General features: G+C 41.7%; 1 protein-coding gene across 2 annotated transcripts in view; it reads right to left on the bottom strand.

The window, feature by feature from the left end:
- Window positions 1–16,933, bottom strand: part of rin1b (Ras and Rab interactor 1b) — a 46,146-nt gene that overhangs the window by 2,475 nt on the left and 26,738 nt on the right. Inside the window, exons 4-11 of one of the 2 annotated variants that reach the window (XM_035954034.2) lie at window positions 16,859–16,931; window positions 15,376–15,467; window positions 13,952–14,118; window positions 13,515–13,787; window positions 12,787–13,330; window positions 6,766–7,074; window positions 6,323–6,454; window positions 3,830–3,999 (exon numbers count right to left, since the gene is read on the bottom strand). In XM_035954034.2, the coding sequence (XP_035809927.1) occupies window positions 3,830–3,999; window positions 6,323–6,454; window positions 6,766–7,074; window positions 12,787–13,330; window positions 13,515–13,787; window positions 13,952–14,118; window positions 15,376–15,467; window positions 16,859–16,931 (1,760 nt within the window). Of the gene's footprint in view, window positions 1–3,829; window positions 4,000–6,322; window positions 6,455–6,765; window positions 7,075–12,786; window positions 13,331–13,514; window positions 13,791–13,951; window positions 14,119–15,375; window positions 15,468–16,858; window positions 16,932–16,933 lie in introns of both variants that reach the window. The other variant, XM_023282812.3, reaches the window with a different exon arrangement.

The raw sequence follows: 16,933 nt of genomic DNA, 5'->3' as shown, positions 1-16,933 counted from the left end.
GTCTCAACAATTGCCACTTTTCAAACACTTAAACCATTATATAATGTTAGATTCAACCACCTACAGACGCCCTCACAGCTCTCTGTAAAACACACACACAGTAAAACATACTGGACAAAATCCTTTCACCAAACATCCAACCTTGAGGAACCAGAGCGAATCCTCTTCTCTGCCACACACAAACACAAACACACACACACACACACACACCAGCCGTCCTACCTGCACACACAACTACCTCCCCCAAAACGCACACACAGATGCACAAGTGGCCACATAAAAAAGTAAAAACACACGCACACACACACACACACACACACACACACACACAGTAGCAATTACAATCAACAGGTCTGCCATCATCAAAACTTACAGAGTCACTGAGCTCCTCACTGTCCGTGTGCATATTGTGTTTGCCTGCTTCGATGGGTAGATGCAGCTCAATAAATTTCATGTTATCTGACCGCCCACTTCTTCATAGCACTTGGCTCACTGATCCCCGCCTGTGTCAGTGGAAAATCTGGCTGCCGGGTGAGTTAGATCGGCTATTTGAAGCCAGGAGAGGCACCACGTGACGAGACAGAAACGTTGTGGATGACAATGCCTTTTTTCCATGGCATCTGGTGGACCGTTGTACCAATCTGGGGCCAGGAGGGTGATAATAGGAGAGTGTAGATAAAAGGTCTGTGTGTGTGTGTGTGTGTGTGTGTGTGTGTGTGTTTGTGTGTGTGCGTTAGTGCAGACCCAGTCATAAGCTGGCGGCCCCAGATCAGCGGATTACCTCTAAAAACGTCTGAAAATTAATCCCCTCAAATGAATTTGAAACGTGTTTGCACGCAAAGAAGGGAAATCCAGGTGTGCTCTGTCACTTTAGGTGTCTGAACCGCTGTTTGCCTCAAAATCTTCACCTCTTTCTTGACCCCTAGAGCATTCAAGTACTATCCTCAGCTTCCTGGGCAGCAGCAGCAGCGGCACCAACTGTGGCTGTTACACCTGAGATCAAGTTTAAATCCAGTGTGGGTCACTGTCGCTCGTTCTACCCCACCTGCCAGTGTCACAGATGTGGGACAATGTGATGTTGCTCAGCCATCAGTATGATTAATGTACTGTAACGTCTGACCTCTTTGGACGGATTATCGCCTTGCTTATCTGTCTTTTGCACAATATGAACGACATAACAGGGGTTTGTGACAGCTTGAGTTGTGGAAAGAGCTTGTAGCTGATTCTTAGCGGCTTAGTGCTTCCAAACTTCTTGAAGTAAAATATAAGTTGGAGCTTAAACCCACAATATCAAGACAGATCACTTCAGGTAGGTTGTCAGCTGCAGACTTTTACAATCCTCGCAAGCTGCATAAAGACGTAGAATCACACATTCCCCACACTACAGATAGGTTTTCTCAGTAGCTGCTAGTTAAAACTGCAGGTTTGTGGTCTGACTTATCCAGATTTATACTACATGTTTCAGAAAGCAAGAAATTTGAATTTTCGACATTTGTTGAATGGTGCCTTCTATTTATTGACCTGCAGTCATAATTGCAGAAACTAAGCCAAGCTGACCAAACGATGATCATCTTTAGTGTACAAATAGCAAGAAGCTTCTGGGATTCTATCCTGCTGGTTGACTGGAACCTTTCTGTGTGAAGTTGGCGCGTTATTATTGGGCCTGTGTGGGTTTTTTCTTCCTACAGTTGAAAAACATACATGGTAGGCTAACTGGTGACTCAGAATTGGTCATAGGTGTGAACGTAGCATGCATTGCTGTCCGTCTCACTGTCAAGATGTAGTAGGTATGGCTAATAGATGGATTTTAATTTCAGTGAGTCTGTCTTTTGGAACTTGCCCTTTTTCGGAATACCACAGAAAAGCAGCAAAAAAGCAGCATGTACCAACTTCAAGTCTGTACATGGAACGCTACTTGACCTTGTCTGATTTAATCTTAGAGTGGAGTCACTCAGACCCATTCTGTAGGAGGTGTAAAATAATTTTGAATCTCTGAGTGTTCCAAAGTGCACAGTAAATAATTGTAAAATGGAAAAAAAAAATCTGAACTACCAAGCGTCTTCCTAGAACTGACAAACTGTGCAAATCCTGGGTGAGGGAGGACACCAGGAACCAAACCTTCACTTCAACACAGCTTCAGAATTTCTCTGCTGACTTTTTTTTTGGAATGCTCCCCTTTAATCCTCCTGTTGTCCTCATTTACGGGCACCAAAATTATGGTTTCCTTGTCTGAAAAAAATCTAAAACTTCAGCAAAAAAATTCCCCAACTTTCTGAAAATTTGCAAAACCTTCAGGAAGAAAATTCCAATACTTCCTTAAAAGGTTTATTTTAAAAAAAATCCCCCAAATTTGGCAAGAAAATTCTTGTAAATGTTTTCAAAAAATGAGTACAAGTCTTCAGTGAAAACTTTTAATATTCTCTTAAGAACAACCAACCAACCAACCAAAATCCAGCAAATTTCGCTGGATTTTGGTAGATTTTTATGTGAATTTTCTTATGCAACATTTTTAACATTTCTTTTATTCCACCAAAAAATGTTCAAAGATTTCCCAAAAATGTTGAAAATGTGGAAATCAGAAGTTTCACTGTGAAAATGTATATTTTTTTCCACATTTTCAAACTTTAAAACGGGTCAATTTTGACCCGCAGGACGACACGAGGGTTAAATGCCAAAAAAAACCCCAAGCTGCCCAGTATCAGTCATTATGACTGTCAAGTAGAATTTTAGTGAAATAAATGTCAGTGTCACCATATTCTTTTCAGTTTAGTTTCCCTGCATCAATCAAAGTCATTCCTCTTAATTTGACTCCATATCTTACTCATGGTCATCCACATCCTTCCTACAGCGGATCTATTCCCCGCCAGTTGGACACACACCCAAGTTTAAGTACCACCAATACAAAGGAAACATGATGGAAAAGATGCTCTTATCTTGATGACACAAAAACTTAATCCATGTATATCAGGCACTGCTCGTCACCTGCTAATGCCATCCCTACAATTAAGCATGGTGGTGGTGGCATCATGCTATGGGGTACATCAGCTGCAGTGACAGGGAGACTGGTAGGAACTGGAGAGAGGATAAATGCAGCCAAATCCACAGAGATCTTTGAAGAGAACCTGCTACAGAGTGACCACAGACTAGCTAACATAGCTGACAATGGCTCAAAGTAATCAGCCAAGACAACACTGGAGTGGCTTCAAGACACGTTTCTGACTGTTGCAGCTCAGTCAAAGCTAGCCTTAAATTCCTTAGAACATCTGTACAGAGACCTGAAGCAGTTCCACATGCTTCTCATTTAGTATGAAGAGGATCTGTCATTAGGAAAGGGAGAAATTGTCAAAATCCAGCTTTCTAAAGCTCGTATACGCAAGGTGACTAAAAACTGCAACTGATGTTGAAGAAGGTTCCACAATTCTTAATAAATAATTTCTCAAAATATATTTTAAGAGTTTCTAAGTATATTTCAATGAAAAAATGCCAGTTGTATCAAGTTCTGTATCCACTATATGAACATAAAAGGAGAATAAGAAACCTCCATTTTCCAGTAAAAATATGACACCACACTATTTGTTTTAGGATTTTTCTGCCTTTTATCCACCGTCAGCCATCTCCAACATTAATTTACTTTCTTTAAATGAAATACGTCATTCACATAGACTTGTCTCACTGCATAAATAAGCAACTGTCCGCACATCAATCAGCATTTTCACACAGGGCAAGTTCTGTGATATGCAACAGACTAAATTACTCCATAGCAAACCCACACATAATGCTAGCAGTGTTTCTGTGGTGTACTGCTACAATCAAAGCAGCTGGTGCCTACTTGGCTCTGCTGATTCTCTTTTTGTCTCTGGGCCTCTCGGCTCCGTCTGCAGCTCCACTCCTTCAGCGCCTCCTGGGCCTCCGGAGTCAGGCAGCCTGAGATCGGCTGGTCCTTGTCCAGGCTCTGGATCAGACACAGGCTGGCATACACGCTGGTCAGGTAGTACCCACCTGGAGGACAGAAAGGTCTTTTATTAGGAAAAATCCTTAAAAAGACGCTAGATTTTGCACCACTCATGATTTTGTTCAGCCTATATCAGATCTGTCATTGACTCTCAAATTGCACTAAATGGACTACTCCTGTTTAACAGCTACAGATAGAAGTCAGAGGCATGAATTGAAACAGATTACAGAAAACAGAAGTGATCTATTTAATCAGTCTAACTGGCAAGTGCTGCTACTTTTCAGGAGTGGTAACATACTAATAAGACAATCCAACGGGAGTTGCAATTAGTGCAATTTTTAAGACAAAAGGTAAGCAATTGAAAAGGAAATCATGTAGTAGCTGTGTGGAAATATTTTAAAAGGTACTTATAGTTTTTACAGGTGTGGAATAGATAATTAAAGTTAAATTTCCCTTGCTCCCCGAAAAATACACTGCCTGTCCAAAAGAAAATCACCACTTAGATTTAACTAAGGAAATAGTGAAGGATTATTGGATAATTCCTGCAGTGATGAATACGTTTCAGCTGGCAACAACTTATTTAACCCGAGCTGATGCAATGAGGGGCTTCTCATTTCTTAAACAATCATGTTGGAAGACATATCCTGTGGTCATGGAAAGGATGTTAATCTGTCTCAGAAAGGTGAAATTTTTGGACTGCATGAAGCAAAGAAAACAACTATGGAGATTTCTGAAACTACTAAAGAACCATCCAACGCATTATTAAAACCTGAAGGACAGTGGTGAACCATCATCTTCCAGGAACAAATGTGGTCGGAACAAACTCTTAAATGAACTCATGACTATGTTTGATAGTGAAAGTAAGAGCATTTCCACATGTGCAATGTGAAGGGAACTCAAAGGATTGGCACTAAACAGCTGTAGCTCTAAGAAAATCACTGATCAGTGAGGCTAATCAGAAAAAAAGGCTTCAATTTACTAGGTAGCATAAAGATTGGACTCTGAAGAAGGTCATGTGGTCTGATGAGTCCAGATTTACCCTGTTTCAAAGTGATGGATGCATCAGGGTAAGAAGAGAGGCAGATGAAGTGATGAACTCATCATGGCTAGTACCTACCAGCCTGTGGGGGTTTGGGTTATGATCTGGGGTTGGTCAGGTTCACCAACGTTTTGTTCCCAAAGAATGAGGTCAGCTGACTACCTGAATAAACTGAATGACCAGGTCTTTCCATCAGTGGAGTTGTTCTTCCCTGATGGCAGAGACATGTTCCAAGATGACGATGCCAGGATTCATGGGGCTCACATTGTGAATGAGTGAATCAGGGAGTATGAGACATCATTTTCACACATAGATTGGTCTCCATAGAGTCCAAACCTCAGTCCCATTGAGAATCTTTGGGATGTTCTGGAGAAGAATTTGCTTAGCGGTCCGACTCTCCCATTATTAATATAAGATCTTGTTAGAAAATGAATGCATCTCTGGACAGAAATAAATGCTGTGACTTTGCAGAAGCTTATCAAAACGATGCCACGGCGAATGTGTGCATCCTCAGAGCTAAAGGCAGTCCAATGAAATATTAGAGTGTGCAATTTTTTTGGACAGAGTGCATTTTGTTTGTTGTTCAGCCAGTTTTAAACTGCTTGTGTAGTTCTTTATGGAGGTGGCAAAGGAGGATGACTGCGTTTCCTCTGGAAGTCATGACAACTTTTTTACACCAATTCAGTATTTGAGTCATTTTTTGAGAAAAAATGTCAAAATTGTTTGAGTCCAGCTTCTTAAATTTAAATAGTTTCTGGTTTCTTTACAGTCAAATGATGTGAATGTCTGACACGTCTTAGTCATTGCATCTCAGGCAGTCTTTGATATATTTCTATCGCACATGTTCATGCTGCAGTGAGGATGAAAACACGATTTATCAGTCCGCACATGGACATAAAAGTACAATCAAAAAAAAGGTCACTGTAAAAGGACCGTAAAAAGATAAAAAGCAAAAGTCTAATTTGTGACAAGTGTTTGATAAAGTGTTGCATCAGTGATTTGTAACCAGCAGAACTGTGGGTTTAAAAAGCTTATTAAAGCTGCATGGTGCTGAAGCTGTGCAAGTCACATGACAGGTCAGGTGAGGCCACACCTGTGCATCATTTACCTGCTGGTGTACAGGGGGTACACCTATTTCTGTGCATGGTTGTTGCATATTTTACAAATATGCTAGATTTATCGGCACTGTGCTAGATTGCTAATCCCAGCTTTTCTACAGATAGACAAGAGAATCTGTTAATGGTTTAATATATTAACACATCTCTGGGAAATTTGGACAAAATAAACACACAGCGCAGCTCTCGGATCAACAAGTAGCATTTCAGTCATACCCTCTCCTCCGAGCCAGGAGGGCTCCAGCAGCTCCATCATGTACTCCACCTCTATCAGGATGTGAGGCCTGTTACACTCCACGATCACGTAAGACAACGACGGCAAGAAGTCGTCCCAACTCACTTCATGTCCTGCGAAGAAAACAAGAAACGGGCAGCTAAAGAAGAGACTATCATCACAGTTTTATGGCACTGTGAGCTTTTGAAAGTGACAAAATACTCGTCTTTGCAAAGATTGTTGACCTTGATTCTTTTTACAGGAAAGATTCCAAGCAGCAAAAAGATCATTTTTATGAATATTACAGCAAATTTCCAGTAAAGGTGGGTCAATTCAGAGTCAATTTGTGAAAATCTATCAGTCGCCTTGCTAACCAAATAAAACAAATAAAAATGACAGTTTAATCCGGCTCTAAAGGCTTCATTTCAGCTGTGCAGCATCTCACCATGTAAGGACCCCATGGCCTTGTGGACACACTTGCACACTTGCAGCAGCAGCAGCACCTTGTCGATGGGGGAATGCGTCCGCTGCATCAGGATCAGCTTCTGCTTCACCCTCTCCACCTGTCTGCTGTCCGGGACGCCCGTCCTCACGCCAAGACGCTCCATGGCGGCGTCCCCTTTCAGACGGAGCATGTTCTGGGTGAGACGTTGGCTGGAGCCGTCCTGACTGTGCAAAGCGATCAGGGCTTTCTCAAGGTGGGACTTGAGAGGCCGGAGCACACAGGAGAACATGGCCCGCTCCAACGCCAGGTCTGCCGACAGAGGGAGGGCGTCAGTGTTCGGGGAAACTGACATGTACTCTGGCACTGATGTACAAAAGATGAACTAATTCTGGGATATTCTGTGTTTTTATCTTGTATTTTGGTCATTTGCAGGTAGTAAAACATGTCTATGCATCTAGAGGCGCTGGCAAGAGGCCCAGAAAGGTATACTCATCGCTGCAGTCATGTTAATAGTGTGCCAACAATGAAACTGGAAACATGCTTCCACTTTAGGAAACACTTAAGTAATTGCGTCTGAATGTTGTCTTTTGGAAGACAGAAAAAATTATGCTTTTATTCTGTTTTAATTCTTTCCCCTAGTGAGCAGCACTCACTGAAGTTCACGACTGCATGTCGATTACTGTTTGTGAGTCAAGTATGATTTTACTCCTTTTTACTGGAGTAACACAAAATACACAGGGTGTCCCAAAAAAATTGACATCATTTTGCTGGCTAATAATTTTGGCAATTCTTGCTGAAATAACTTCAAATTTTCACAGAGTGTATAGAAACAGATCAAGATTTTATATTTAATGTTTTATTTTTGTTCTGTTTTCAGGTTGAGCCATGCTGTTCACTCCCAAAGAGGAGTCATTGTGCGTCTTGGAATATGCTCGCACACAATCACCCAAGACTGTGCAGCGTGCCTTCAATGCCAAATTTGGAAAAACTTCACCAACTGGCAAACAAATTTGGACTTGGTACCAAAAATTTAAAGAGGAAGGCTGCTTATGCAGGGCTAAAGCGTCTGGTAGACCATCATCAACATCAGAAGAGAAGGTTGAGCAAGTTTGTGAAAAACTCTTTCGAAGCCCCAAGAAGTCCGTAAGGAGAACAAGTTTGGAAACCCAGATTCTTCGAACGACTGTCCCATAATAAACTTCTGATGTTCAACACCTAAACCGTTCAATTTCATTGAGCTAGGCTTAGCAGTTTTCAAGATAACAGCTTTTAAAACGATGTCAATTTTGTTGGGACACCTTGTATAAATATAGCACCAATATTTTATGTACAAGTATTGCACATAAATACATGTATTTTGGATTATTACAAGTCTTAACTACTCACTAGTCACCCATAACACTAATTAGTCCAAATAGGAATGGCACAGCTTAGATCACAAAAAATGTAAAACTACCTTTTGACCTTGTTTTCTCACTTTATAGCCCTAGTAGGCGTAATTATTCATTTATTTATTATGTTGTTTGCTGTAAACTGTCCCATGCCAGCAGACATTAAGATACATAAAAACTCTAACAATAACACTCATTGATTTAGATTTTAAATTGAGCTCACCCACATGTTCACTCCCACTGTCTCCAAATTCATATTAAGACTAAGGTCCATTAGAACCCTAATTTATGAGACATCATCATTCATACTACGCATGTACATTTGACAAGTTAAAATAAAGAGGCCAATCTTTCCTGGTGAACAGAATACCTCATTTTAGCAACTACTTTTGGCTTTGTAAGGTTGCAGACCTTTACATTCACAAACTGGAAAACTAAAAAAAAATTTAAAAAATCTGGGCTTTTTAAATGAAGTATGGTGCAATCCATTAAAACACAAATTATAGCCTAAAAAAGGAGAATCAGGAACAAATTTCTAAGAAAAAAATTCAGCCATCGCACAACTGCCAAAAAACTGCAGTTCCTCAAATTGTCATGTGAGGCACTCTCCAAAAGCAAGTCAATCCTCATAGACTCCATGTGAAAATATCCAACTTTACAGCAGAAACAGAAATAAACATGTTTACAGCCTGGTACCAAGTTTTTTTTTATTATAACGGCTAATTTGTCCCCTCATGACGGCTGTACAGGGGGTTAAAAATGTATTAAGGTTCAAATTTATGCACAATTACTCCGCAAAGGAACGCGGCAGTGTTATGTGATGATTGGTGTGTTTGTCCTTCTGTGAATCTGTTTGTGCCAAACATTACTCAAAAGTAGATTAAAAACGGATTTGGTTGAAATTTTCAGGGAAGGTCAGAAATGACACAGAGACCACCTTATTAAAGTTTGGCAGTGATACGGCTAATAGTCTGGATCCACGGATTTGTTAAAGATGTCTGTATCATTGTGAGATAGCGGCACGGCGTCACTGTAACTATGACAACAAGTGAACACTCCATCAGCTGCCTGCATCAATTCCCGTCGCCTGCTACATATTTCGGTCATGTAATTCAGTATCCGTACATAACGTGCACGTGCATAACACACACCTGTGCTCACTGCAAGGTGATTTTTGATTTATGTATTTAGTTTGTGGGTAGATCTATATTAAATGGCCAGATTGAGGAATGAACAGCCTTGGCGGAGTACTGCACTCTCTGAGTGCTTTTCTTGTTAAAGGTGTGACTGCTTTGAGTGACAGGTGGGTGTCCTGACAGGACAGTCCACGGCCTAGAGATGTTTGCATGGCACGCTTCAGCTTCATTCACACCTCACCTTTATCCTCATTTTTGCATTAGCACCACCAAGAAAGCCATCCTACCGCACTAAGCCTCAAAACAGCTGTCATAGAAATCTGTGGATGACATCATGAAGGATTCCCTCATTTTTACATACAGTGCATTGCTGCATGGGTGAGCTTAAGAAATGCTCAAAGTCATGCTCGCTGTTTCACCCCTGCTTCCAGTCTTTATGCTAAGCAAGGCTAAGTCTGATCGGATTCTGTTCTCAGCACAGAGTCATAAGAGTGGAATCAGCCTCTTCATGTCACTTTTGGAAAGAAAGCAAATATGCATATTTCTCCAAATGGCAAACTCCTCCAATAAACCCCCTTGCACACACAGTCATAAATTCTGTTTTCTTTGTGCCCCAGAAGCTAATATCCTAGAGAAACAGAGCTTTTTTTGGCCTGGCAACAGTAATACACAAACTCGTGTACATGTACAGTACACATGCATGCATGCTCTCACACGTGGAAACACACTCTGTGATTCTCCTGCAGTCAGTGGGCAGTCCTGACTAAGTGGGTAACAATTCTCCAGTGTACTCTGCTTTCCACTCATCATCAATATCCTGCTCTCCCTCCTCTCCATCCTTTATGTTTCCCTGCTGTATAATCCACCAACATCTCTCCTCATTTACCTTACTATATCACTCCCCCTTGTGATCAATCATTCATACCCTCCACCTCTGTTTCTCTACCTCCCTCTCTGCTCAGTCCCAGGATCCCTCTCTTTCTCACCAGCTCTGGAGAGTAACAGATTACATGTAATGTGATTACAGTCTGGCTGGTTCGTCTTCAAAAAGCAGACTTTTTCTCGGCGTTACTCAGAGATCTGTAACTGATTACATTTTCAAAGTAACCTGCCTATTTCTATCTCTCCCTCCCACCCTCCCCTGAATCGTGCTGCTCTTCAAGTGAGCGTGGGACTGTGATATCTTTTTATGATAAACGAGGGGGAGAAAAAAAAAATGCAAATGCCTCCCACCGACGCAATGCGAGATAAATCAGAATCGCAACGCAGGAAGGAAGGAAGAGAGGACAGAAGGCAACGGCCGACCACTCTTCCCTGAAGCCTCTGCACAGCCAGGCAACCATCCGTCATCGCACGTCTACACACAAACACACCTGCGAGCGCACACTCAGCCACACACAAAGCAGGGCCAAAAAAGAAAAACCTACGCACAGGACTGTGTCAAAAGATCTGACTACAATCCTTCCAAAGTAACACCCTGCGATGTCTTTACAATAATCACACTTTGAATGAGATGGATGTGAGTGCGGGCGCGTCGGGCAGGGCTTTCCTAATGCTGTTTTCTAAATACCAGAGACAATATGAGCTCCAGTGAATGAGGCTCTACCCCCCACGCAAACTACTTTGTGTTGACAGTGCCTTTCACTGGAGCCTGGGCAGCCCACCATTTATCAGAAAAGGCTGTCTGTTTCCATAGACCTGCGTCCTCTGGCACTGCGTCTATTGAATCACTGTTTTCTAATAGTACTTTTTTTTTTCACATCTCTCTCTCTCTCCTCCAGTCCCTCGCTGCTCTCACCGTCTCCTCCTTCTGATGTGATAAACTAATCCTGCATGTATATGAGAAATGCCCAAGGTTGAAGATATTGAGCTCAGACTGTGTTCCGGCACAGTCAGCTCAGTTCAATCCAATAATCCACTTAGTGAGACAAACTTACTTTAAGCCCCTTTGTCGGTGAGATCTAAGGAAATGAAGTACAGACAATACAGGTGAATCGTGTGCAGTTTATAACCAATAGATATAGATGATGCAGTTGCCTTAGTTGTGTACTGAGAAAAAAAGATTTTTTTTTTCTACTGCAAATGTAAAGAACGGAAATGTGAAGACTGGATGAAGCCATTTTGTTGACATATTAGACTTAAAAGTTTAAAGAAGATTTTTGTTGTCACTATACTATTCAGAAATTACTGTAAGCAGCCACAAAAAAACATCCATGCTGTGCTGTTATGAATAAAATGTCATATAAATAAGGCAAAGAGAGACATTTGGTCCTACTGAAATGGAGCATAATGAGAAAATATCAATTTTTAAAATGCAGCCTTTAAAGAAATTTATTGTAACTTAAATCTACAGGCAAAAATCGCCAAAGTGTAGTTAAATAAACACTTAAATTATGCATTTTGGATGTTTTTTTTCACCCAAAAAGTCTGAAAGTACACATGTTATGGAAGCAAAATGTCACAATTTTTCAAAATTGACCAGTGCATTAAAACATGCTTTTCCTTGTACTGCTTTAAACTGTAAAATTTTTTAAGACTTTTTTGTTTCAGCAGATCAAGAAATCTGGAACCAGAAAACTGCAGTTCTACATGAAGCACAGACTGTTTATCAGTGATGCCCAGTAACTCAGTAGTTTTACTCAATTTGAGTTACTTCTACTTATTGGACTACTTCCATTTTATGCTACTTTGTATTTCTAACTCATTACAATTCAGAGCTAAACATTGCTCCGCTACATTTATTTCATAATTTTAGTTACTAGTTATTTTGCTTATTTAGTTTAATAATGAAAAACATAATGAACAAATGAATTCTGAGTACATTCTGGGGATAATACTTTTGTAGTTTTGCATAGGTATAAATCTAAATGCATGACTTATAGTTGTAGCAGAGCACTTAGCCTCTTTGGTACAAGATCTGAGCGTTTCTTCCACCATAACTCACTCATTATGTCTGGTTTCAAATTAAGATGCTTAACTTGAGGCCTCACAAACAGTGTCCAAAAACTAATGGGTGACATCCCAGTGGCTTCATCCATGATCATTTACAGGACACCCAGATCCCAGATAGCTCAGCTGGCTGAGCGGGCGACCCATAAACAGGGGTTATAGTCCCCAAGGCAAAAGGAGCTATAGTCCCAAAAGTAGCAGTCATGGGTTTGAATCCAGCCCATGGCCATTTACTACATGTCATTTCCCCACTTTTCTACCCACATTTCCTGTCTCTCTCCACAGTCCTGCGCAAAAAAGGCCAAAGAAAAGATAATTTACTGTAATTTGTGTAACAAAGTGAAAATTGGATGTACATGTTGATTCGGTTGCATCTCATGATTACACCTGACGACTCAATTATAATTATTTCTGCTTCCAAACCAGATTAGCCTCCACCCTTCTACAAAGACAGAGATCAAACTATGCTTTGGTGATAATGTGGTTTATACTGATTTGTCCAATAAATTTGCAATGACACCTTTACCAGGTTCCCATTTGTTTACCTTTCTCATTCTGTGGTACCAGGGTTTCAATGGGAGGCTCCAGCTCTCCGCTGTCCAGCAGGCAGCATTTTGCTTGGGACAGAAAGAGGCGAAGGCTCTGCAGAAGCTGCACAGAGGTCACACGTGGTGAGGAAGAGGAGGATGATGAAGCCGAGGTCAGGGATTTGAGCACTTCTCTCTGCTCCAGGAGGAAGTCCTGAACCGTGCCACCGAAGATGGCGCGCCTGTCTCTGGACAGCTCCTCCACCAGTCGAGTCAGCCGCTTGTCCGGAGCAAAGAAACACACGAACGCTTCACTCATACGATGCAGCCCACCACGGCCACGGCCACGCACGAGCGGCGGACGCTTGTAGGTGTGCATTTGGGTTTGGGCCATGCTTTCTGGATCTGAATCTGAGTCATTGTCCTCGTCCATACTGCTGAAGGAGCTGCTGCTGTCGAGCTCAGCCAAAGACGGAGCCGGGCGACGGTCCACGGCCAGAACTGCCACCTCGATACCAGACTCCTGCTGGGTCTTTGGAGGCTCCTCCACCTTGGCAGGTGTCTTGAACAGGAGAGATGTAATTATTTTACATGAGTTTTTTTTTGCCATGCGTGAAAATATTACTATGAATTGCGCAATGATCCACAACAAAAAGGTGTTCGTCTCAGACAAAACAGTGTGCTCAGATATCCACATGAGTTTCGGCATGGTTTGAAATGCAAATAAAGATCGTAACATGTATTACTTGCGGCACATAGACAGACATTAGGTCATCTTCCTCTGCTGACCCAGGAGACACAGCAGGGGTTCTCCTCAGGATGCCTGCCCCGGCGTGAACTCTCCTCTGAGGGTTGGTTTGCAGTCTTTCGGACCCACCAGGATGTTCCACTGATGGGGGAGGTGAGTAGGAGCCAACTCCTTCCAGGGACAGGTTCATGGAGGACTCAGAGAGCCGGAGCCGCATGCTGCGCTTGAAGCGGTGCCGTTTATTGGAGGCACTGTGGTTTGTGAGTTGTGGCTGCTGTGAAAAAAAAAATTAAAAAGTGGATTCCGCACTGCTCTATGAGTTGTTTATTTTTCAAAAAGAGATGAATAAAGTGCAAGGTGAACAGAAAAACCACCAACAGGAGAGTCCTTCAGTGGTCTCAGACAGCTCATAACCACACTACCTTAGCTACTGACCTTGCTGACCTCTAGCTGCAGGAAAAGCGGGTTGATGAAGCACAGTTTGCCTTGTTTGCCTCGAGTCAGCAGAGAACTTTGGGTCTGGGCCTGGCTGCTGCTGGTTGATGCAACTAGCTCCACTGGTCCATTTTGGATGTCTGAAGCACTCAGTGGACTCCAGAAGTCTAGTCAAAAATCCAGACAGAAGGACAGAGCTTAAACTTTTCATCATAGGGCTTAAAAAATTACAAGGGCTTCAACTCACTCAAATCCATACCACAAGAACACAAATTAAATTCCCTACAAAAGGCAGTGCAGGAATTGTGCATTTACTACATTCAAATTCTACACAAAGAACTGTGATTTATTGCTGTTAATGGTATTCACTTACTTGAGAACTACTCCGAAAAAAGAGCAATATTTAAATGAAGCAACACATATTGTAGGTTTTTTTTTGCTTCAAGCTGACTAGAGCAGACTGGTTTTGCAGAACCATGATGAGAAAGAGTCTGGTTATCATTTTTAGCCTTCATGAAGTCACACCTCGCTCTCTCCGACTGCACTACAACAGTACATGTCACTGTGTTAAAATAGATGCAAGCTGGCAGCCACCACTTCAGTCACTCATTAGCTTACTCTCTCACATTTACAACTTTGCTTTTCTGTCACAGATCTCATCTTGAAAATCTGTTTTTAGTCCTTAAAGCTCATTTAGTGGAGATAAGTCACTGTACATGTACAAACATATGAATGTATACACTTTTTAAATGTTTTGAAAGATGTTTTTGAAATTGGAAAACATTCGTGTTTGGTTAGCGGGCAATGTGAAAGTAGCATCAAGAGTATTAGAGAGTACAGCTTCCTGTAAGGCAAAGCAATGCTCTGAGCTACATGCTGACACCAACCTGCTAAGTGACAGAAACAGTTTTTTTCCTTTTGATGCTCAGGTGACTAAGCAAGATAATGGCATTCTTTTTTTTTTTGCAATAGTATCTGTACATCCCAAGACTACCGCTGATAAAATGACAATAACAAAAAAATCAAAGCCTTAGGATTGATTTTATGATTGTATTGCTTCTTTTTAAAACCTTGAAGTGTCTGCCTGCCTGTATGCACAATCTGTATGCTTGAAAATCCTCTGACTGGGTTTTTCTGAGGGTTTCTAATTCTCTCCTGGTCATCAGAGGTGACCTGGCCTTTGCTGTTTGGACTCATCAACTGCAGAACTTCCTGCCTGAAGATCTTTTGCAGGCAAGCTTATATATCCTCTTTTGAATCTCTACTTAAAAGTCACTTTCATCTCTTGTATTCATTGAATTTTTTTCCTTTGATCTTGTTTGTGTCATATGTCCTGGTTCTTATTGCTTTTCATATATGTTTTTATTGTAATGTACTATGTAAATACTGTTTTCTTTACATGGGTGAGGCCAGCAATGACTGACCTTGTCCCATGTGTGAGATGGCCTCCAGCTGCCTGTGTGTTGTAGCTTTAGCGATGGCTTCTGGTAGCTGCAGAGGGAAAGGCAACACATCCCTGCAGGGAAAAGACAAAACACAGGTCAAGCATTGGCATATACACTGCCCATCCAAAAAAAAAAAAAAAAGTTGCCACTCTAATATTTCGCTGGACCACCTTTAGTTTTGAGAATGGCACACATTCGCCATGGCGTCCTTTCAATAAGCTTCTGCAAAGTCACCGCATCTACTTCTGTCCAGCGTTGCATTAATTTTCTGCCAAGATTCTTATATTGATGATGGGAGAGTCAGAAGGCTGCACAAAGTCTTTTCCAGCACATCCTAAAGATTCTCAATGGGGCTGAAGTCTGGACTCTGTGGAGGTTAATCCATGTGTGAAAATGATGTCTCGTACTCTCTGATTCACTCATTCACAATATGAGCCCCATGAATCCTGGCATCATCATCTTGGAACATGTCCATGTCATCAGGGAAGAAAACCTCCATTGATGGAAAGACCTGATCATTCAGCATATTGAGATAGTCAGCTGACCTCATTCTTTGGGAACATAACGTTGCTGAACCTGACCAACCCCAGATCATAACCCAAACCCTCCACAGGCTGGTAGGCACTAGCCATGATGAATGCATCAATTCATCCGCCTCTCTTCTAACCCTGATGCCCCCATAACTTTGGAACAGGGTAAATCTGGACTCATCAGACCACATGACCGACCACATTTCTTCCTCGAAGATGCTGGTTCATCAGTATCCTTCCAGGTTTTAACAATGCATTGGATGGTTCTTAACCTGATTTTAGTAGTTTCAGAAATCTCCATAGTTGTTTTCTTTGCTTGATGCAGGCCAATAATTTCATCCTTCTGAAACAGATTAATATCTTTTCTATGACCACAGGATATGTCTTCTGACATGGTTGTTTCAGAAATGAGGAGCTCCTTGTTCTATCAGCTATGATTAAATAAGTTGTTGCAGCTGAAACATATTAATCACTGCAGTAATTATCCAATGGAAGACTCGTACCTATTTGTTTAGTTAGATCCAGGTGGCGACTTTTTTTTTGGACAGGCACCGTATATGACCAGAGGATTCTGGTTAATTCACTGCATGGCCAAAATTATATGGACATTATATCAACCACAAGCCATTCATCTGTTGCTTTAAGCCCCCATTCCTCTGGTTTGACGCTTCCTTCCTGATTTTGGATCTCAGCTGCAAAGCTACTGGTGTTTGGCGCTAATGTGTTCTGCTTCATCCAGAAGGTGCTGAATGCAGTCGAAGTGAGTGCTCCACCATCCCCAAACTCTTGCCACAAAGTTCTTCCCACACTGTTTTGCGGTGGTAAGATTTGAAATACAGAGCCCTCACTATGAAAATCCCCAAACAATATTGTGAAGAACAGGAGTGCCCACATGCGTTTTTCCATACCTGTTAATACATGTAATACATTACCTGCTGATGCAGTAGAAGGCCACCAGCCGACACAAGTCAGGGAAGCTGAGTGCCGAGCTCTCCAAGGCAAACGCT

This window comes from Amphiprion ocellaris, chromosome 23 (assembly GCF_022539595.1).
Source record: "Amphiprion ocellaris isolate individual 3 ecotype Okinawa chromosome 23, ASM2253959v1, whole genome shotgun sequence".
Lineage (NCBI taxonomy): Eukaryota > Metazoa > Chordata > Actinopteri > Pomacentridae > Amphiprion > Amphiprion ocellaris.
The sequence above is the reverse complement of the archived record's forward strand: the minus strand, read 5'-3'. Positions and strand labels throughout refer to the sequence as shown.